Raw genomic sequence first — 22,712 nt, 5'->3', positions numbered from 1 at the left:
TTCTATATGAGGTTTATGTGTGTTTTATGCCCCTCATTATCATTGACAATTTTTCAAGGAAGAAAAACACTCGTGTATAACTGTAGAGATGCCGTGTACAATTTGGCAAGAAAAGATCCAATATCCACGCAAAGCATTTGAAAACGATCAGGTTCTTTAATTTATTAGTCGGTATAGTTATGGTGAATTGGTGATAACTCACTTTACAGCTCGAACACCACTATTAGACACATGAAATTTGTTGAATCTACCTACTGACCTACATGATAGGTTACCTGGCCGTTTTAGATTTTTAGCTGAATTTATAACTCAGCTGTAATTTGCCCTATTTTATGTGTAATTTAGAAAGAAAAAAAATGTTTGGAAAAGGTTCATTATTGGACTCAAGAATGGTGCATAGTTTTATAACACTCTTTACAAAGATAAATACTTTCGTTCTCCAATTTTAAATAACTGATCGGTTGCATTTTGAAACTTTATCCAAGAACTCATGAATTATATATATATATAGCACGCAAAGCAACTAAAGTATGACAAATTTAGATGTAGAATTAAATTATTTTAAAGTCCCTACATTTTCATACAAGTGACATGTTAGTGTTGTACATGAATTACATTGATAATAATTATTGACCCATTAATATTTTATTGGTACTTGAGAATAATATGAAATAGCTAATAACAATACATATAAAATAGCAGAGTGATTAGATAATATGGAATGAAAAAAGTTGAAAAGTGATATTATCGGAGATTGGTCATCAAAGAAGAGTATTTCATGGTGATTAATCTCTTCTAAAAGTCAAAATTTTAAATGTTAAAAATACTTATAAATATTATATTTAAAGTATTTTTGAATGCAACGTGAAACCATTAAATCATAGTATAATAAATAATACCAATTCAGCTATAGCTCAATGTATCCTTGCTCAACTTGAGCAAGTCTGTGTAATTAAGTTAGTAAGGTTGGGAATTTTAGTATGTCGAGCATATTTAGTACTTGATACAAGCAACATTGATTAAATTAATTCTTATACTTGTGAGCAAAATCATAAGATAAAAACTTAATTGCACAAAACGTTCAATCACAAACTAAAACTTGTAAAAGTAACAATAAAAACAAAAGGAAAAACCTAGGAGAAATGGACCAAAAACAATGCTCATGTGATCTGAGGGTAAATAGTGGACTAGTATAATTTTGGCGCGCAGAGCAACTAACGGCTTTTTGGTGAATAGCGAATAGGTGGAGCGTGGACTTTTTCAGCGCTTCTTCATTTATTTGGCGGGAAAAAAAGCATAGGAGCTCAACTAAACATGACATAGCATGTGAATCTCTTGCGCATTGACTTTGAGATTGGGAGCTAATTGAATTTCAAGTCTAAAATTTGGCACAACTCCAAGGCTCTGAGTTGCCCCAGGTGTCAACGATGTAGATTTGTGCATATTATTAATTGCTTTGGGGACTTTAACCATTACATAAAGGTATATGTGAATATATGATTTTAAAATTGGATATTGGGTTAAACTCGTTTGATCGTAATTTATGATTAGACGGTATAAGTTTGATTATTTGGTAGAAGACTTTGAATATATTATTTTAGAATTGGATATCTTATAGTATAAATATTTGATTAGTTGATAGAAAACTTAGAATATTTTATCTTAAGTTTTGAATATATGATAGAAAATTTTGATTACCTGATCTACACTTTTCATTAGCTGAATTGAACTTTTACTTATCTGACAGAATTTTTAATTATCTGCTATAGGGAATTGAATACGTTATATAGATATATGAATATCTTATTGCAGATATTCAATAGAGTTAATCAGATTATCAATATCAAGCATCAATAATCAAACCAACTAGCCACCTCTCACTTCTCATCCTCGAAATTCATACTCTCATCCAACATCCCCTCCACCACGCCTCGTGCTAACCACCACCTTCTCCTCATATTTCCCTAACTTTATCCGGCCCCAACCCAAGCATCCAACAATTTGGCCTGCATATTGCAACCTCCGCTACGCTATCAAAGCCATCAATAATTTATGAAAATTGTTCCTTGTCGACAAGCACCACCTCGTTCCACACTGATCTAAAACGTCATCGTTTTGTCTGATGTGGACGACCTCAACCTGAGGCTGCAGCCGATATTCGCTTTGAAGCTTCGATAATTGCAAATTTGTGACGTGGCAAAAGAAGAGAGGGATCAAATTGTGGAATGTGGAGGGCAAAAATTCGTTGATGTTATTTCTGCTATGAGGAAGCCTCGACAATAGCAGTTGTTCGAGGAGCTGAAGAAGAAGGAAGTTTGAGGATAGAGAAAGAGTGAAGTTAAGGGTAGTCGTCTGACCGTCACACGGTCTGACCCAATACTTTCACTAGTATGAATAGACTAAGCTGGCCTAAGATTTTAAAATTTTTGGATTCGAATTTTACCAGGTGATGGTGCTTGGCAACTTAGGGTAGGGATCTCCTTATCTTACCTTCTCCGGTTCTCCTCTACTCCCAACAACAAATATTGAACCAAAAATACCATGAGAGTTGAGGCTTGGTTAGATATTTTTTCTCTCTTATCATTAAATTATACTTCCTCCATTTCAAAATATAGTTACATCATTTGCTTTTTCACGTTTGCCAAGACACTTTTTTGAACGTTAATACCTTTAATTGCGTATGAGTAAAAATTATAAAAAGTTGACATAAAAAATCTTTGTATTAAGACGAATTTAACAAGATCCCACTTGACTATGTTTTTTTCATATAATGGTGAGAAAAGGCTTGTCAAAGTTGGTTCATGAATAGTGATCAAATGCCAAATGGTGCAACTATTTTGAAACGGAGGAATTATATACCAAAATATGCAAAATGCAAATACACATAATCAGATTCACTAGTAGAATAAATGCTTATTGTGGCGGTCATTAAGTGGTCTATTGCGGCGGTTTTGGCCGTGCAACAATTAAGGGGACAACAATAGGTAATTACCTATTGCTGTGATTTTTGACCGCAGCAATAGGCAAAGCTATTGCTGCGGTTCCTAGCCAAAACCGTAGCAATAGGTATATTTTTATTGAAAAAAATACAACGTATTATAGTTTTGGCTAAGAACCGCATCAATAGTTTGGTCTATTGCTGCGGTTGTTGCCCAAAATCGCAGCAATAGGTACTGGTACAAGTATGATTTTTTTTTTGCATTTTGCATTTTGCCATCAAATTTGAAAGATAAAAATATAAGACGAAAATAAAACAATACAAGCCAGAAGTAATGGAAAAGAATTACTTATACATAAATATAAAATCACACATATAAAAAAAAACAAAGATGTAAATGAAAAATATACAAAAAAATCAAAAAAAAATTAATTCTAACACCACCTAACATCAGATCTGATAATTACAATGAAACTCGGTTTAACACCGACTATGGAGTCCGACAGCTTTCTGCTAACCAAAAAAACTAACATCATATCTAACGCCGACGGCTTTCTGCTGCTCCTGATCAAGTCCCGAACCCGATTAAAGTCGATGTGGAGAAGTGGAGAACACCCACGATTTCTAAAACAAAAAAGGAAACTAAAGTTATAGTGAGATCTTTGAAAGTAATTAGGGAAAGAGATATAAAGAAAAATAAAATACCTCGTTGGGGGAGTAAACTTCGGTAAGAAATCGTCGTCATCAAGGTTGTTAATATCATCGTTGTTAACCCCATCAGCAAAACGAGAGCAAGTCGTCGTCGGTGAGGAAATGAGTAGAGAGCCAAAATGCGATTTTGGAGTCCATTGAGGAAGTCATCGTCGGCGTTCTCGGAGTATCAGTCGGTTGATGTCTGTCACCTTGCCGGCAGACGAGAGCCAAGACAGGAAAAACGGCCTACGAATGACAAGAAGAGAGTGGTGAGAGATGAGAGGAAATATGAGAGGATGAGAGGAGAGATAAGAGTTTGAGTGAAAACCGCCAGATGAGAGAATAAAAGTGAGGAAGTAAAAATCCTAAGTGGCACGCGTGTTTTATTTATTAAATCATAGTCTATTGCTGCGGTTTTTTTAGGAACCACAGTAATAGGTTCAAATATTATTTGAAAAATAATATTTTAATCTATTGCTGCGGTTTCGACCGGAAATCGCAGCAATAGAATTGGTCAAACAATCAACCAAATTTGAATTTTTTTTCCCGTTGATATATATTGTTGCGGTTTTGGCCAAGAACTGCATCAATAGGTGTATTTTCTATTTTACCTTTTCTTTTGACATGATTTGTTGCTGTGTATGGATAAAACCGCAGCAATAAGCAAAAATTCTAGTGATTTTAAACATCAAATATATGATTTCAAGCTTATTCATGATTTACGTGAAGAAGTTTATGTTTTCAAGTAGTTCAAGTTTACGCAAAGAACCCACATTCACCTTACCCTTATATAGTTATATGACTTATATCTGCTTTTTTCTTAGAGCAGAACTTTAGAGCTCTAAGTTGTACTCTTCAACAAAGTCTTGAAACTAGACAGATAATATCTTCAAAGATAACCTTGCAAAGTTAGGAGAGTTGCACTCCTCAACTCCATCTGCAATTCCCCACCATGCTCTTCCTGCTCCGAAATGCTGCTATGAAGGGCATCTGTTGTCCCTTGTAATTTTTTCAATGTTGAAAGCTTATAGTTTGAAACTTTGATTTCCAAATTGAGACATCATTTTGGGGTTGTCTTGTTTGCTTGGCGAACCACAAAATTTGTATTTGTAAATAAAAGGCTTGAAGGTAGGGTATTGTCGTATTGATGTTACTTACGGAGTTGAGGTTGAGGTATGTTTAGAGCAAATTTCACACAATGATCAATTCGTTTGGAGAGGGGGTTAACAAATTAAGTTGCAATACTTGGCAAAATAAATGAGCGAAATATAGTTTTTAGGGGTATGAGTAAGCTGGGAGAAAGTTTATAGGTTTTGCATGGTTTACAATAGGAGTATTTATAGTAGGAAGAATGACGGTTTAAGCAAAGTCTGTCAAATGTGCTGCAACTTGTTAGTTCCTACTCTTTACGAATCTCCCTTGATCTTCTCAACAGCTTGCCAACCGCTTTGACCACTGACTTACTGTTTGCTTATCTTCCTCCCCTTATCACTATTTTAGGAACTACCTACCACCATTGTAGGACCTACCACAACAACCTGCCACATTGGCAACCTGCTTCCATCTTCAGACTAGTCGCTTGTTGCCACCTGTACACATATGCTACCACTATATTGTTGCCACATGGACTGGAATTTTACCCTATAACAATAGCCCCCAATTTCCAGATTCGGTTGAAGCAATGGTAATGAATTAGAAAATTGTGTTCCTGAATGTTGCTAAGTTGTATATGAGATTGTTGCAAGATGCATGTCGAGATGATGTTTTGCAAATTCCTTATGTGACAATTAGAAAGTGAATATGCCTCCACATCTTGCTATTTTTGTATGTATTTGCAAGAAGCACTTTTGTTCTTTCTTTGCTAGAAACATTTTGTATATGCTTCTCGTATGTTGCTTGCTGGAAGCAATTTGTATTTGCTTTTGTTTGCTTGTCATTTTACTCGAAATTACGTGTTTCATTTGTATGATGCATGCATGTTGTAGCAAACTAAAACGTCGACCCGTTTTGAAGTTGCTTTTCGTACTCTTTTGTTTTGTAATTTGCATAGGCTTTTTACTTTCTTTTGAAAGGTCATACCAGTTGTCGTTTGCACATGTTTTGTGATCAGGCAAAATTGTCATTAGATGTAGGGCGAAATTGCCATTGTTTTGTATTTGGGCGAAATTGTCAATGGATAAGAATCTCGCACAATAAATTTAGCTAAAGGATTGAATATTCGTTTGCATAAAAAATAAAAATGAAAGTAAAAGACAAAATTAACATGTTGCTCTTTTTGCCTATGAATACTTAATTTGATACGGGAAGATGCCTTATTTAATCTGATTTGCCATGGGAAGATGCCTGTTGAGTTTGCCACGAAAAAATGCTTTGTTGAGTTGCCATCTTGCTAGGATCTGCCTATGAAGTTGTTCGAAAAGTTACCTAGGCAGTTGCATGGAAAGTCGCCTAGGAAGTTGCTTGAAAAGTTGCCTAGGAAGTTGCTCCCTTTTTGGTGTCAACATCTTCCTCGAACAAAATTTGTGCAAGAGCTTTGGCTTGGGCATCTTCAAATGTCGGACAAGGGTATTTTGTGAGTTCCATGCGCAAATTTGATTCTACGAGCAAACCTCTTTACAAGGCCTCTATGGTTGTAGGAGCGTCACATCTTGGGATGGAAACCTTCTCACAATTGAATCAGTTAAGGTAATCTCTTAATGGCTCGCCATACCTTTGGACAGCTCAGTACAAGTCGTTGGTTTGCTTCTCAAGGCGTCTGCTACTGGCAAATTGGAGGTTGAACATGTCCACCAAACCTGCAAAACTAGAAATAGCACCATCAGGTAGATTAATGAACCATTGAAGGCCGGGACCCGATAAAGTTGACCCAAATCCCTTGCACATGCAAGCTTCGCGCATCTCGCGAGATATTGGAATGATAATCATCCCTTGTTTATATTGCGCAACATGCTCACTGGGATCTGTTGTTCTATCATATAGCTTCATGTCAGGGACAGCAAAACACTTTGGAATTTCAACTAGAGCAATAACATCTACAAATGGCGAGTCTGCATAACTAGTCAGTGCATTTTTCTCGACAGGCCGTCGGACTCCCAGGATCTTCAATATCATCTCCTCAACGTAATTGAGTCGCTTGTACAACGGATCTACATGGGCGGATTTACCTGCAAAAGCAGAATCAGATGAAGTTTGCCTAGGCAGAATATCTGGGATGTTTGCATGACATTGCTGGTGCCATCCTTCTGATCCTGGCATGGGTCAAACACGGGTAACTTGACTTGGCATTCAGATCCGGCATCTTCATTGACTGGAAGGAGCCCTTTCGTGTTAAGTTGCTTGGCTACGCTGCCAATATCACTTTGGCGTTGCTTGCGAGAATTGGACGTGTTGGACAACATTTGGGATCGGAGTTGTTCGGTCTCTTTCTTGAATGGGGCACCTTGCGCAGCAATCTCGTCTATGAGAGATTGTTTCATCTTGTCAATGGCTCCCATTATTTGGTCCATGGCTTCTTGCCCTCGCACCTCGACGAGCGACTTGGGAGTTGCTGGTGTTCCGACTTCGTTGTTGATTTCGGCCATAATGTTTGGCAAGTTGTTGAAATTGGTGATTTTGGCAAGATTGCTTTTTTAATTATCAGCCCACTATGGGCGCCAAATTGTTTAGGGCAAATTTCACACGAGGATCAATTTGCTTGGAGAGAGGTTAACAATTAAGTTGCAATATTTGGCAAAATAAATGAGCGTAATATAGTTTTTAGGGGTATGAGTAAGTGGGAGAAAGTTTGTATGTTTTGCATGGTTTACAATAGGAGTATTTAAAGTTGGAAAAATGACGGTTTAAGCAAAATCTGTCAAATGTGTTGCAACTTGTTAGTTCCTACTCTTTAGGAATCTCCCTTGATCTTCTCAACAGTTTGCCAACCACTTTGACCATTAAAATGTTGTTTGCTGATCTTCCTCCACTTGCCATCATTTCAGGATCTACCTACCATCATTGTAGGAGATACCACAACAAGCTGTCACGTTGGCAACCTGCTTCCATCTTCAAACCAATCGCTTGTTGCCACCTGTACACATATGCTGCCACTATATTGCTGCCAGAAATTTTTACCCCATAACAAGATACTAGGCCATAATTGGTTGTCCTTTTGCAACAATGAGTTTTCTATTTTATTTTGAATAATAAACTATAATCTATTTACTTTTTACAAAATAATACTTTGTACAATAATCGACATTGTACTTAAGGTGAATTGGCACTTACATACTAAATAATCAAAGGTCATCATTGGAGCCCAAGTGTTGGAGCTCCAACCTCCCAAGTCAACCACATGGATAGGTGTTCGACTCTCATCAACCCCAATTTGAGGAGTTTGTGTAAATATTTGCTTATTAGTATAAATTTGTGTGGTTTCCCATCTGTGAAAGTGTCCTCATGAGTTGGGATCCCCCCTCTTGCCTCCCCCATCTCATGAGGATTGATCATGCTTGGACCGATTAATTACCGAATGAAAAAAAAACTACATAATCAATATTGGAGCATAAAATGCACTCACTAGTCACTGCGATAGGAAGGGGGGAGGATCGGATAGCATCTTTACTAATCCATGGCTTGCAAGATGGCATTCAGCTACACCATTAGGAGGAAGGCTGTTATGACTCCCTCTGTTGCACTGGCATAATATATACTAGAATTTTTTGCACGCGATGCGTGCTTGAATTTTTTTCGAAACAGAAATTCGATTTTCTTTGGTATAAGAGTCAAAATTGAACATTAAACATACAAAGTATAATTGTTTTTAGTTGTAAAATTTGATTGGTTTAGTTTCTGTCACTTAAGTTTCTCACCATTCTTTTTGTTTTTTTTTTTTACTTTTCAAAGTTAAATTCTATGAACAAAATAGAAATTTTATTGAATTTATTTATGATTTCTAATAATATAATTTTTTAGTTGATTTTTGAATTAAGTACAGTATTTCATCTCTATTCTATATGGGAAGAGGGGTAGGACACCAAAATATTAGAAATCTCATTTTACCCTCATAACATCCTTATTCTAACTATTTACTTTAATGAAAAAATAAAAAATAAAACTACCTAATTAATTTTAAAAAAGAAAAAAAATATTACAAAAAGAAAACCATCAACAATTCAAATATTCCTAATTTATTAGAAATAATTAATAATTAATAATTAATTTAATTTTCTTCATCTCCTAAAAGAATTAATTTTCTACGTATCTTCGCAAGCATCGCGTGCATATAAAAACTAGTAAATTGTAAAGAAAGTGGACACTTTGATTTCAAGTCAATTTTTTCATAGGTTGTAGTTTGTAAGTGATTTTTTAAGTTTTTATAAAGTTTCCTCATTTTAGTGATTTGCATAACGTAAATTATGCAATTTTATGATTTTAGTTGACTTGTGAGTGATTGTTATAATTATATTTTTGGTATTTTTGTTTGAAATCCTTTTGATTTGTAAGTGAATTTGTAATTTAAAATGAGAAGGGGGACAAAATAGGCATTTCAAAAGAAGACACCATTACTCCCCCTTCCCTTATACTTCCTCCGTTTAGAAATAGTTGCACCATTTCTATTTTGTGCACTATTCACATCTTACACTTAGATTGTCTTTAGTGATTTATATTTTAGGAAAAACATAGTCATGTGGGATCTTGTTAGATTCGTCTCGATGTAAATTTTTTTAATATAAACTTTTTATAATTTTTACTTATTGATAATTAAAGATATTAATGGTTGAAATCATACATCGGCATGCGTGAAATATAGAAATGGTGCAACTATTTCTAAACAGAGGAAGTATAATAGAGATTCACGAGTCACCAATGCACGTAGATCACATAGTTATGATTGAAACAAATATCAACAAGGAGCTCAGAAAGAAATTTGCAAATACCAATATAAAAAAAACAGTAATTTGTCATTTCATCTTTTGGCCGCAGTAGGTTTTCACAAAGTTACAAAAAAACTCACTCATTCTGCCCCCTTCTGAAGGAATGCAGATGGGGGCACACACGCAGAAGTGTGGAGAATAGTATAAAGAATATGTTTACTTCTTAGTTGACAGAAAGCAACCCTATCATAATTGTAAATGCCGTATTGACAAATCACTGTACACTATAAAGAGAGGCAATGGCATATGCAAAATGACCTAGACAATTAGAAATTAGTAGTACGAAGGATTAAACACTCAATGCAATGGAAAACCTCTGCTGTGCTTAGTTATGACCTCTTCTCAGAGCTGAGAAAAATCCACCATGTTTGTCCTTCTGACCTTCTCCACTTGCAACCTGTTCCAATAACACTAATTTTTGTTATTTGCAAGTTCAATGTAGAGTACACTAGATATTTACCCAACAAACCTCGTCTAGTTTTGCTAACTTCTTGCTGTATAGATTATCATCTTAGTTTTTCTACCAAATTGTTTTTAGTCTTTTCTGTTGCTATATAATAGGCCACGATACAATTTTCTGAGGTTGTCCCAAAATACTAGGCCGCTTTTTATATTAAAGTTGAACCTTAAGACTTCCAAAGATAGCACTTGGTAAAGAATTTAATCAAGTTTAAAGAAAGACTATCTGTACAGTAGGATGTAAAACTGAATCATCTAACTAGCCATGGGCAAAGACGAGTCCAAACCAAATATTACTATCAATTTTGAGAGACGAGATAGCAAACAACAATGGGAGCTCTAGACGCTTCTATCTAAGTTGAGGAGGTTTCAACCAGCAGCCAAGGCAAGGTCCAATAAGGGGAAATGCATGCATCCCTTAATCAATCAAAGCTATGCCAAATTGCAATACTTCCTCCGTTTTTTTTTTAGATGTTACACTTTCCTTAAATTGCATGTTTCTAAATAGATGTTACACTTTTTTTTATTTCCTATATTGGAAAATTTTATGCTGTAAAATTACTCACTTACCCTTACTTATAAGGATTAATCAAAATTAAACTAACTTAATTTAACCTTATTATATACTAATCCAAAATTAATTAAACCTCCTCCCTTCTCTTCCACCACCCCTCCTACACCACCTCAGCTGCCCCATCCCTTCCCCCCACCTCGCAGCCTCCTTACCCACCACCACAGAAGCCCGGCGAATCCCCACCACCACTCCACCACCCACCCGAAATCGCTACCCACCCACCCAAAAATCCCAACCACCCACCCACCTGAAAACAAGACTCCCACCCACGAAATTATTCCCCACCACCGGAAAACTAGGGGGAGCAGCGACGACCAAACGAGCCCCGATGGAACGATGGAAGAACGACGAAGGTGCCCCACCTACCTGAAAACGCAGCGACCTGAAAACGCAGCGACCTGAAAACGCAGCGACGAAAAGGGCCCCACCTACCTGAAAACGCAGCGACGAAAAGAACAACGAGGCTGGGCGAGCGGTTCGCGCGACGAGGCTGGCCGAGCGTGTGTGGTGTGTGCGGGGGTGCGAAGGCTGGTCGAAGGTGGCGACGATGTTCGAATTTCAGGTGGGTGGTGGGGTGGTGGTTCGAATTCGGCGGGTGGGCTAATATGAGCGGGTTTTTCGGCGGGTGGGGTGGGCTTTTTGGTGGGTGGGTGGGGTTTTCGGGTGGGTGGGGTGGGGTTTTGGGTGGGTGGGGTGGGTGGTTTGAATTTCAGGTGGGTGGTGGGGTGGTGGTGGGAGTTGTCTGGGCTGCTGGGGTGGTGGTGGGGAACCCTAGTTGGGGTTCTCTTTTCTCTCTCCTCCCTTCCCTTAAACCCCATGTTAATTCTCTCCTAATTACTCCTCCAATTTTTGCCTAGGGAACCACAATTTTTGAAAGTGTAACATCTAAAAAAAACTGAGGAAGTATATAAATTGTTCCTATAAGACCGACGAAAGAACAAAAAAATACTTTGACATGGTGGCGTAAGTATTTTCCCGTGCTTAGACTGATAAATCCAACATCAATTCTATTATCATGAAAAAGCAAATTTACCTCTTTTGATATTTGCTGCAGAATAGGTATGATCTCGGCGAAGTCAGGTCTCATTGCAGGATCTTGCTGCCAGCATCTTTCAAGAAGCTCGGTAAGCTTGGGATGACAATTCTTAGGCATAGTAGGCCGTAGGCCCTGATCAAAATTACAGGGAAATTTGTGAACTGGTTTTCCCAATAAATCTTATAAAGTTGCATGACACAAGCAACCCAAGAAAAGCAACAAGAGCACGTAGGGACATAATATAGTAGCAAAACTGAGACATCGCTTAACAAAAACTTCATGTAATTTGTATTATTCCCCAGCTTTTCCACTCATCACTTCCTAGTCAATGCTAGAGCAAGAAGCAATGCTTGTCGCCATACCCTAGACCCCATATTGCAAACTATTAATGATGGGTGGAAAATGATGTTTACCTTCTGCACTACTCCAACAGCTGCTTGTAACGGGGTCAAGTACTCATAGGGTAGCTGCACAATAAACATTGTAAAATATCTATCAACTATCAAGAGGGAAAACCATCAAAATGTAGCAGTAATTTAAGATCCAACAGAAATAATCCACGGAGTGCACACCTTGCCAGTAAGTAACTCCCACAGTACAATTGCAAAACTGAAAACATCAGCTTTGTGATCATATGGCTTGTGTTCAATAACCTTCAAATTAAAGTAGAAGTAAGAACAATGGAAAAAGAGAAAACAGCAAAATTATTAGAAAAATACAGTTTCACCAATCAACATGCACAATTCTTTCAAATTTAGACCAACTTCATATGTTTATACATTTGTATTAGTGACTTGAACAAAACAAGCATACAGGATCTCTTTAGAGTATTCAGCATCCTGTATTAACTAACATGCACAAATATGGAACGTGAAGGATACTAAAACCTAATAAATGAGATCCACACGATTTAGAAGGCAGCTGCCTACAGCAGGGACTTCAAGGGGCAAGGTGGTATAATAAACAGTTTTAGATTCATAAAATCATAACCCTCCTCTCTGTTATTGTAAGATAGTTGAAATTGTAAACTCCCATAAAAGATAAGTCATCAAAACTAACACTCTAAAACAAAGAAGTAAGTAAAAACTCAAGGAAACCACATGTAAATTCAGTCAGCTATACTGAAGACACTAGTTAGAGGCAGTAAACTCATGCAAGCAAGAGCTATCAGCCAATTTTCAGATCCTTACCCAGCTGTAACAATATCCCCAGCAATTAAAACTCACTTTTGATTCACATTTATAACTCAATACTAAGATCATCCTAGACATATTCAATGAAACTGAAGAAAAAAATTGGAAAATCTGATTACTGAAGGAGAAGCAACGCTCTTCTAGCATACCATCCTGGAGAATGCATACTAAACCCACAAGCCACATGGTCACCATTGTCCAGCATTTGACTCATTTAGTACTATGCGTGGAAATGTTGATACTTTCAGATAATAAAAAGGAAGAACCACACGGGTAAAATGGCAATCAATTTATATCAGCAATATTAGAAGCATAATATGGGCTGCAATAATAAGTAATAACATTAATCTCTACTGTACAATGTCTCACCCACAAGGCGACAACATTATAATTGACCTCTCCAAGGACTAACATCAAGAAATATTTCTCTCCCACCACCCCCCAACCAAAATCGAAGAAAAAAGAAGAAAGACCTATGAGCCTGCGCGAAGTATGACAAAAACACATAAAGACTAGTCAATAGGAGACGCAGCTATTATGATTCGTTGTCCAAGACAGAGACACACCTCTGGAGCCATCCAACGATAAGTTCCTGTTTCAGCTGTCATAACACCAGTTTGAGCCCTCACTCTTGCCACACCAAAATCAGCCACCTTGACTACCTGCAGCACGATTAGGAGAAGGAAGATAAAATATATGTTTTAGGTTCTTGAAACTTAGACAGTGCTCACATGCCAACAAACAAGGAAAACATGAATGAATGAGAAGATGTTGATTAAGTGCATGTGCCCAATGTGCATCAATACATGTAACAGTTAAAGAAACAAGAAAATCAGCATATACAAATATCAAAATATAACAATAGGGATTTAAAGGTAAATAAATCACAAAGATTTAGAAGCAGATCTAGCTACAACTTTCCCACTTGCACACAAAGTCTTTCACATAGTAAACTAAGTAACCGAATTCATGCAATAATCCACCACTATAAGTCTATAACATCATAAGGACTTTGATGTCGTCATTCGCTCTCAAACTCTCCACAGCGCCAGTGTAGTTGAGATTCAAGTTTCTCCACCATAACATAAGCTGTGTAGATTAATGTTCCTCATGCTTCAAAAGTTTCAAGACATCACTTTCACCTTTCGGGTACTTCAGACCATCACTAATGGGCCTTCACATGAACCAAAGACAAGTATAGATAGTGCTTCAGAGTCCGTATCTCTAACTCTGCATACCCGCAATGCACCCCGCAAGAAGCATTTGTAAGTTGTAACTATCAAGCGATTTAGAATCTTTCACTGGATTTACATATGAAGACATCAAGAAGCAGAAGTAATAAGGATATAGTCTATCATCTTCAACATATCCTAATTTGATAGAAGAAACTCTTGAAGAAAAAGCTTTCGCCTAGCACACTATTGGACACACGAAATCAAGAGCAACAAAGCAGCAGCACTGTGAGTTCAGCCATAGAGTTCCTTCTATCAATGTGCAAGAATAAAATGTGGTGGTCGAGGCACTGATAGCTCATCAACAGTATCATTGTAAAGGCAGGTAAATCAAAATTCAGAACATAGCTACAAAGATGAAATACATGTTGTAGCCTCATGCAAAGCAACTCGAACCACTGATAAAAAGAAACTCATTAAGTAGCCATCTTAGAGATCCAAATACCCACAATAAGCATATAGTTTCTGTTTTTGCACATTCTTAGAGAACGCTTTCCTTCTGAAAGTGCAATGTTCTACTCTTTTTTTTTTTTTTGAGGGGTGCGACGTTCTACTCTTAATTATGTAATTCATAATGAGTTTCTTCATAATAATTCATAACAACCCACTGTTCATAATAATGCAAGCCATTTGGAAACAAAACTGTCATTTTAGGATAGCTTACAAAATCCAAAAAATAACGCTTAATCAGAAAAAAGAATCTCACACAGTTATAAATTAAACTATAAATATGCTTTTAAAATTAAAAATTGGAAAGAGGTTCAAAATTGAGCCTATCATAGAGATCTCAAATTATATATACGAACAACCAGACAGGCCCACGATAGTTGGTACTAATATACTTCTGAGTTGAACGAACAGCTCTTAGCTGAAAACCTGAATTTATACAACTTTGAGTTTTAAGACCAGGTCAGAGCTGAGAGCTTCACATATCACTCAGTAACATTGCCTTATCGACAATGAACAGATAAACTACTAATTTAACATCAAACTTGGAACTTGCCAGGAGAGTAATGAAATTGCATTGCTTGACCAGACACCTTAGGATACAAGATAAGCAATCTAAATGAAAGGAAGTTGGCTCTTCAATCAGAATCACAGTAATATCATTGTTAAAAATTAGAAAAGAGTTTTGGGTGTTGTCATTCTGTAACCACTATAAGCACAAATCGTTATTTTATCACCAGTGTTGTCACTGTCAATATCGTAAAAGAAACCAGAGTTAAATACCTCATTTTCATCCATCAAAAGATTGGCAGCCTTCAAATCCCTATGGAGGATATTGTTCTGATGCAAATAGTTCATTCCTTTGGAAACATCAATTGCTACTTTTAACAACGATGGAAGCTTGAATGTTCCCTTGTGCTTGTGCAAATAGTCGTAAACACTTCCACCAGACATAAACTCTGAGTAACAAGACAAGGAAAAAGGATGGGTTAAAACAAGTAAACCATAGTAATGATATAATACAGGCTGTTTTTGCTCTATATATAGCATTGTAAGAGAATGTTCAAAAAGGCGGGCCCATATCATCAAGCAAGTTTCTGGAACTTTTTTCCCCGCTTAACAATACTAAATATTACTTCTGTCCCAAAGATGTATTCCATGTTGACACTTTGAAAATACGAAGTACAATTAACAAGAAGGTAATGGCATTAACCAATAATAAGTAATATAGAGGGGATAGCGAAGGTTGAGGATATTAGTTGCATTTCTTAACAAAGAACACATCATATAATAAAGTGGATAATATATTAGAGAAGTATGGGCCTATTATTCACAACTTCTGAATGAGGACACCTTTCGACTGAGACACTATAAGTTTTCTGGATCAGCCGCTGGTGAATTCAACAGTTCTATATGCCACATTTACAATTAGACAGTGATCAAAATATGTCCACATATTACCTGTGACAATACATAGACTTGGAGGTTTCGTACAAGCACCAATGAATTGAACAACATTCTTATGACGAACTTTCCTGCAACATGAAAGAAGATAAAGTAAGACAGTCTATCCAGATAGCCCATCATAAACTAAATTTCATCTCCAGACATGCTGGAAAATAAATTAAAACATCTTAACGTGGACCTTCCAGACATGAATAAGCACTTCAATTGTACAAGACAACCTTGGTACAGACAAAAGAAAACAACAAATCTTGACAGGATACAATCAAAATAATGAAAATCCCTTAATTAGCAAATTTCAATTGAAAGAACTCGAAACAACTTCTATACCCAGAATATAAACTAAAAATAAGCCGAAATATGAGGGAAAAAACAGGTTGAACACATGATTTAACAGAAAATTTTAGGGATGAATAGATAACACGAAGAAGCATCTCGAAGCGCTTGAAGACAAAAAGATCACCTCATGATATACACTTCCTGACCAAACTCTTTCTGCAAATCTGTATTCAAACGCTCATGCTTAAGAACCTTAATTGCCACATCCTGACTGCAGTAAGTACCCTTATACCTGAGCCAAGAGTAATAAATTGAGTGAATCGTCATAGCGTGCAACAAACTTGTACAGCGACTTTTACCATGATAAACTTACAAATCACCATATGATCCAGATGCAACTTTAGTCTCAAATTTCAAATATCTAGGGTCAATTTCCCAAACATCAGTTCCATCATTCGGTATCGCTACATGTTCACCCTTGGCTTCGTCTGGCTTGGCATCATCCGGTGCTTGCTCTTGCTCATCCATAGGAGAAGATGATTGTTGACTGCGCCAAGATGAATTCTGCGAAGCCAGAAAGCACCATCTTGTATAAGAAAAACAACAAAAAAAAGCTAAAAGAGATTGCCAATTTTCCACAAATGCTATATAATGTTACAGGGCAACTTCTTCAGAAGAGATGCATATAAGTCAGAGAACTGTCTTTAACTAAGTTAGTGTGTAGCCTGTGAACAAGCCTACATAAACTTAATTAGGCAAATGTAAAAATGACCAAGATCTTGTCTGCCATAGTAGACAATATTATGTGGTGGACCGAAGGTGGTTTCTGATGCACAAATTGGTAATACACATAGGTCAAAATGTTCCTTCTACACAAATTTGCTGATCTCTAATAAATAACAATCAGTTTAGGCACGTGTTTTAAATTGAAAAAAAGTCTACACTGGCTTGCAAAATCATTGTATAAAATACATAAAACAGCTCAAAGAAACACTAAGATGAGTTTCAACATAGTAAGCAGTAGCATGAAGAGTTCCACATCAGAGTGTAGACATAGAACACGTAGACAGCTTGACTAAAGAAGGTATAAGAATAAAACTTTAGAAGCAGTAAATTACCTCAATTCTCTTTAGTTCTTTTTCCAAAGCAGATCTGAGCCTTTGTGTCTCCTAAAATATTAAATGACAGTAAATCAGCATAACAAAATCAGTTGATATATAACACTACAGCACAGGACACAGAAAGTTGAGCAACGAATTGATATAGACTGGACATTTATCAACATTCAAAACATTATAAAGCAACACAGACAGATGTGTGATAATGTGGAGAAAACCAATATGCCTAATACTGAATTATAGATAGCTATTTATTATTTATATTATCAGTATCCTGTAATGTGATAGTGGATAAAACTCGTATTACAACATATTAATTTCAGGCGTTTTCTCTCTATTGTAAAATGGCAGCCAGTATAGGTTATTTGCTATTCACAAGATTAAAGGAAACGAGCTTCCCAAATGCATATAAACTGTTACTACTTGACACTCTTTGGACATCACACAATTAGAAGCCTTGTGCGCTGGTGATCGTTTCAATTAAAGAGCCAATTTAAAGGAAGCAGCATCATTTTAACCACCTGAAATATGAGTAACGGTAATCTCCACAAACTATAGCAAATTCAAAATATTATACTATTTAGATCAAAGAGCTGTAATCAAGAATGCCAATGCAAAACCAGAACTACTCCCCCTCCCTCAGCCCCTCTTCAGACACAAAGAAAAAAAGGGTAATTTGATTACTAGAACTTCCATAACATAAGCCAATTTCAGCTGTATATAAAATTATGAAAACATCAGCTTAGTGGTACTCATAGATGAAGTATACCTCATATGGCCAACCATCCACAACAAAAACATCCAAAGAATAACCATCTGTGGTAGAAAATGCATGAGCTTCTTGAATATTCAGCCCGACATCAGCTAGTAAAGATGTTAACTGCAAAGATCAAAACTCATTTAAAGCACTGAATAGTATTTCTGTCCAATTAAAAACACCAAATACCCGCCAAACAAGATAAAATGTGGGAAACAAATGCTGTAGTGATTTGTATACAAATTTCAAACAAAATAACTGGAAAATTGTTGAGTAATAGAGCATACATAACAAACCTAATTATAACCCATAACAGAAAAGGATAAACCAGGTACTAGATTTCTTTACTCTTTCATCTCTCGCGCGTGCACATCTTTTTATATGTATATCTCTTATGAGAATTTACCACTGCGTAACTTATTACTTCTATAACAGAACAAAGTACGTACAATATGACTAGTGAGCCACCAACCTGGCTAAGAAGTTTTGGTTTGTCGTCTGTGGAAAAGGTGATCTCGTGCATGGGCCTGCATAGACATCAGCTTGACTTGTAAGCATCAAAGCACAAAAGTCCAACAAGGCATGACAAGGGAACAGCAACAGAAAATATGAGCAATGAAGGAGCAACAATGCAACATATAAGCTGCCCTCAGTGTAGTTGATATTAAATGGATGAGGAGGATGACATAACAACAGCTTTAGAAGCACAACCAAATTGATATTCGACAAATAGCTCTTTACATGCCCAACATACTGAGAAAAAAAGGGGTCCCAGCTTTGAGTGCCAAAACAAAGAGTTGTCTACTCATCTTAGTATAAGAGTCCTTTAAGTCTAACAAAATTTCTGATCCCATACAGCTGAAATTCCCTCCTTCTGAGCAAGTATTCATACTAGTGTAGTCTGGATAGAGCCATTTTGCAGATAAGATCAACCTTTATTGATACTCTCTGCCTGAAAAGTCATTTCTCAGGATAACATTGCTTTATAACTAGAAGTTCCTCCCACTGAACATAGTTTAAAGTCAAGCAGTATCTACACAAAGGAGAGAAAAACTTGAGAGTAGAAATCTCCCCAGAGGATCTTCTATATAAGAATTATTGCTTACACATGTAATATATATTCTCAAAAGTCAGAAGTATACACAATGAGGTGAAATTACGTCTTAGCATTTACCGAAACAGCCTTGAACTAGCATTTGCATCATCATCTTCCTCATCATCATCATCATGTGGTTTGTTTCCTTCAAGTGCAAGGGCCTCAAGATTAGGTGATGAACCAAAAGCAGGTGGTGGATGACTACAAAAAAGAAAGAGGCGGTAGCATCAGCAAGACTTCAAGTTAATCAAGATGCAACGAACCACACAATAAAGATATAATGTCATCAAACCATAACAGATTATGCCTTATCTCTGAACGGAAAATGGAGTGTCCACAGAAGGATTACATTTATTACAAAAGCAAAAGCACAAGAATGCAAAAACATGATAATGGAGTGTCCGTGGACAGCCTAAGTAAAGCAAAAACATAATAATGCACACCTTTTTCGAGTAAAGGCAGAAGATTCTTGAGCCTTATCATCTGAATTTCCATCAGAAACGGGATGGACCTAATCAAAGTCATTGCACCATATATCCATCAATACATGCAAAATTTCAAGAATCAATAAATTCGATCATAGAATTGACAAGCATGGTTTATAAAAGCCGTGAACAAACTTAATTCCAAATTCCACCAGAAAGTACAATGCATATGATAGAAAACATAAACTTTTGCATTTGCGTCACCAAATAACAAACAAATGGATGTAAACTATCATCCATGCAGAACACACATAGATGCATCATCTCTAAAATCAAAGACAATACCCTAACTCGATCTTTATTCTCCGGCAACATCACCACCGATTTGAACATTAACTTAAACGACAGCAATCGCAAAAGGTCTCAAATTCACAATAACCTCAAAGAAACACTCGTCAATAACACGCACACACATGATAATGCTGATCATCTAGAAAACTCAATCACACTTTTCTCTAACTCCAACAACTACCAATACCATCAACCGACCATAATTCCGACTAATACAAATCATAAAATCACCGACGCAAACAGTACATAACAAACAACATCTTCAAAAAAAAACACAAAACATGTAAATTCATTAATAAATACTCATAATTCGCATACAAAGCATTAAACATGATCAATATACAAATAATATAAGTCAGAAACTGTCATAACAAAACAGGAAAAAAAACGCAAAATTACTAACGAAATTAATGAAATATGAACAACAGAAAACAAAATGAAAATTAAACAATCGAGTAGAATTAAACTAACCTGAACTAACCGTACGTCAAATGCAGGTCTATTCACTGGATCATGAGCAAGATGCAATAATTTTTTGTGCAACAAAACATCTTCTGCTCTTTCCACATTTACATCCAACGCATATCTACATTTTCACACCAAAAAAAAATCATAAAAATTCCTCAAAATTCAAAAAAAAAATCACGAAAAAAAAGCAGAGAACAAAACGGAAAAAAAAAAAAGTAATTGAACAAACCTAGCAGGAAGACGATGAAAGTGAGCCCAAAGTTCATCATCAAAACAAGGATTTACAGATTCTGGATTATTCAATTCCATCAACCTTCTCAAAACCTCATTATATACCTCAAGTCTCTGACGCTGCTGTCTGGAATTTTGCGCCGCCGTAGCTGACGCCGTCGACGTCGTTTCCGCCGCTGTCGCCGCCCTGCTACTATTACAACTACTCTCGTTATCTTCCATCACCATTTCTCTCTTTCTCTCTCCTCCGATTTCACACACAAAAATAAAAAAGTTTTCTCTCTCCTCTCTTCTCTCTTTTATTTCCTCTTCTAAACCATAATAATTAAATTAAATTAAATTAGGAAAGGATTCAGATTTACGTGATTAATATATATAAAGAAGAAGAAAAAAGGAAGGAAAATTATCGCAGATTTTCGATAATCAAAAGATTATGGTTTTCTTTTTTTGCTCTTTCTCTCTCTTCAATGGTGGGTTTTAAAAAGTTTTTAAAAAAAATTTGTATTTGTGTTTTCTCTCTCTAACTGGTTCTCTCTCTCTCTGTGTTACAGATTTAACGGCGTAGTGGTGAGCCCATCTGAGGGGGAGCTGACGTGGATTATGCTTCTGTACTGATCCACTAAAAAGCAGACTCTATTAATTTAGATACATTTATTATATTTAGTCAATTTTTGATATGATAATAAAGTTTATTAACTAGTATAAGCATGTTTCTTTATTTAAAAAAAAAAAATAATTGACTAGAGAAATTATTGAGTAAAATAATAGGACTATGTATGACTAATGGAGTAGAGCCTAAATTAAGGCACGTGAATCGACCTTATTAATCACATTATTTTTGTAATATCAAGGGAGTAGTAGTTTTTATTAGACTGGTGTACTCTTAACTAGATTTATGTGCTAATTGTCTTGTTAAACAATGGGCTCTTTACTTCTTGTTCAGGAAAGTATGGGGAATTGGTGAGAGCTGTGTAGATTTTGATCAAAGTGTATGTGTTTTGTGTACTTGCTCGTTCTTTATAGCTCTACAATATTGATATTTGATACTCTCTCCGTCCCAAAATATAATTCTCATTTCCTTTTTGAGTGTCCCAAAATATAGTTCTCATTTCCATATTTAGTTCCACATTTTTCCGTAATTTGTCTAGAAAAACCGTGTCTCATAATTTGTTTGCTTCTTGAATTTTGTTTTTTCCTTTGTTTATTCAACCAAAAAGTTACAATTAATGTTCTTTCACCAATTATTTTTCATTATCTCTCCTAAAATCATCTTTTCCCATACAACATTTATTTAAATAAACAAAAAATCTTTACTATCCCTCTTAGATTCTACTTGCATAAATTACCGTGAAAAAAGGGAAATGGGAACTATATTTTGGGGCGGAGGGAGTAGTTTTTTTTGGGCCCCTTTCGGAAACCCGTATTAAGATTAATTTCCTTTGGGTTGCCTTCGTACAGGGTCACTTACTCAGAGATCCAACAAGCCCCAGACTCACAAAAAGTCATAAATCAAATCATGATTTTACTCGCAAAAGAAGTAATGTATGTTGTTCTTACATATACTCATTTAAATGGATTAGCCTATCAGACTAGACATGATAGTATCATAATCTAATTTTCTCCTAAACCTAGTTTTCTTTATAGTCGTCCCCCTATTCTCCCCTACCCCTTCATCAGCTAGGGATTGTCATGGATGATTTTATCCATATTAAGTCCCTTTTCTTCTCTTATTTTCAATTTCTAGTTTTGTTTCTTGTTTTGTTAATTCTCTTCTTACGAGAGTTTCTCTAACCTGCTATATATGGGGATTTTGGTCTTTGTTGTACACATCTCTTTCTCCCTTTGGGAGTTGTGAGTATGGTTTGTTTGTCTTTGGATATAGGAAATTATTCTCATTGGTTGAAGTTCAAGTCGTTCAAGACTAGTAACATGAATGTATTGGAAACTCATATTTGATCAACATGGCTCAATCAAGAACGCTCTTCCTAAATTATGTCAGAATGATAGACTTTCCCATCAATAGCGGTTTGATTCAG

The 22,712-nt window shown here is 36.2% G+C and overlaps 1 protein-coding gene and 1 long non-coding RNA gene across 2 annotated transcripts; both read right to left on the bottom strand.

Moving 5' to 3' along the window:
* Positions 1 to 3,201: 3,201 nt before the first annotated feature.
* LOC109136133 (uncharacterized) lies at positions 3,202 to 8,818 on the bottom strand. Its single transcript, XR_002040997.3, has 2 exons — positions 3,644 to 8,818; positions 3,202 to 3,562 (listed from the first exon to the last, which is right to left on the bottom strand). It is a non-coding gene; the product is annotated as an uncharacterized LOC109136133 (long non-coding RNA).
* Positions 8,819 to 9,554: 736 nt separating this feature from the next.
* LOC104903875 (serine/threonine-protein kinase STY46) lies at positions 9,555 to 21,211 on the bottom strand. Its single transcript, XM_010692001.4, has 16 exons — positions 20,675 to 21,211; positions 20,449 to 20,563; positions 19,645 to 19,712; positions 19,280 to 19,402; positions 18,578 to 18,632; positions 18,118 to 18,228; positions 17,349 to 17,399; positions 16,604 to 16,794; positions 16,415 to 16,522; positions 15,949 to 16,022; positions 15,271 to 15,446; positions 13,375 to 13,470; positions 12,188 to 12,268; positions 12,029 to 12,082; positions 11,613 to 11,747; positions 9,555 to 9,943 (listed from the first exon to the last, which is right to left on the bottom strand). The coding sequence occupies exons 1-16, from the start codon at positions 20,902 to 20,904 to the stop codon at positions 9,872 to 9,874; spliced, it is 1,740 nt and encodes a 579-aa protein (XP_010690303.2). The 5' UTR covers positions 20,905 to 21,211; the 3' UTR covers positions 9,555 to 9,871.
* Between the last annotated feature and the right edge of the window lie 1,501 nt (positions 21,212 to 22,712).

This window comes from Beta vulgaris, chromosome 9 (genome assembly GCF_026745355.1).
Source record: "Beta vulgaris subsp. vulgaris cultivar EL10 chromosome 9, EL10.2, whole genome shotgun sequence".
Classification (NCBI taxonomy): Eukaryota; Viridiplantae; Streptophyta; class Magnoliopsida; order Caryophyllales; family Amaranthaceae; genus Beta; species Beta vulgaris.
This window is presented reverse-complemented; position numbering and strand designations above follow the sequence as displayed.

Coding starts and splice junctions, on each gene's coding strand:
- LOC104903875 (XM_010692001.4), bottom strand. CDS start 20,904: ATGGTGATGGAAGATAACGAGAGTAGTTGTAATAGTAGCAGGGCGGCG. Junction 15,447..15,948: donor AAGTCTATGTATTGTCACAG/GTAATATGTGGA, acceptor CTTGTTACTCAG/AGTTTATGTCTGGTGGAAGT. Junction 13,471..15,270: donor TTTTGATGGATGAAAATGAG/GTATTTAACTCT, acceptor ATCGTGCTGCAG/GTAGTCAAGGTGGCTGATTT.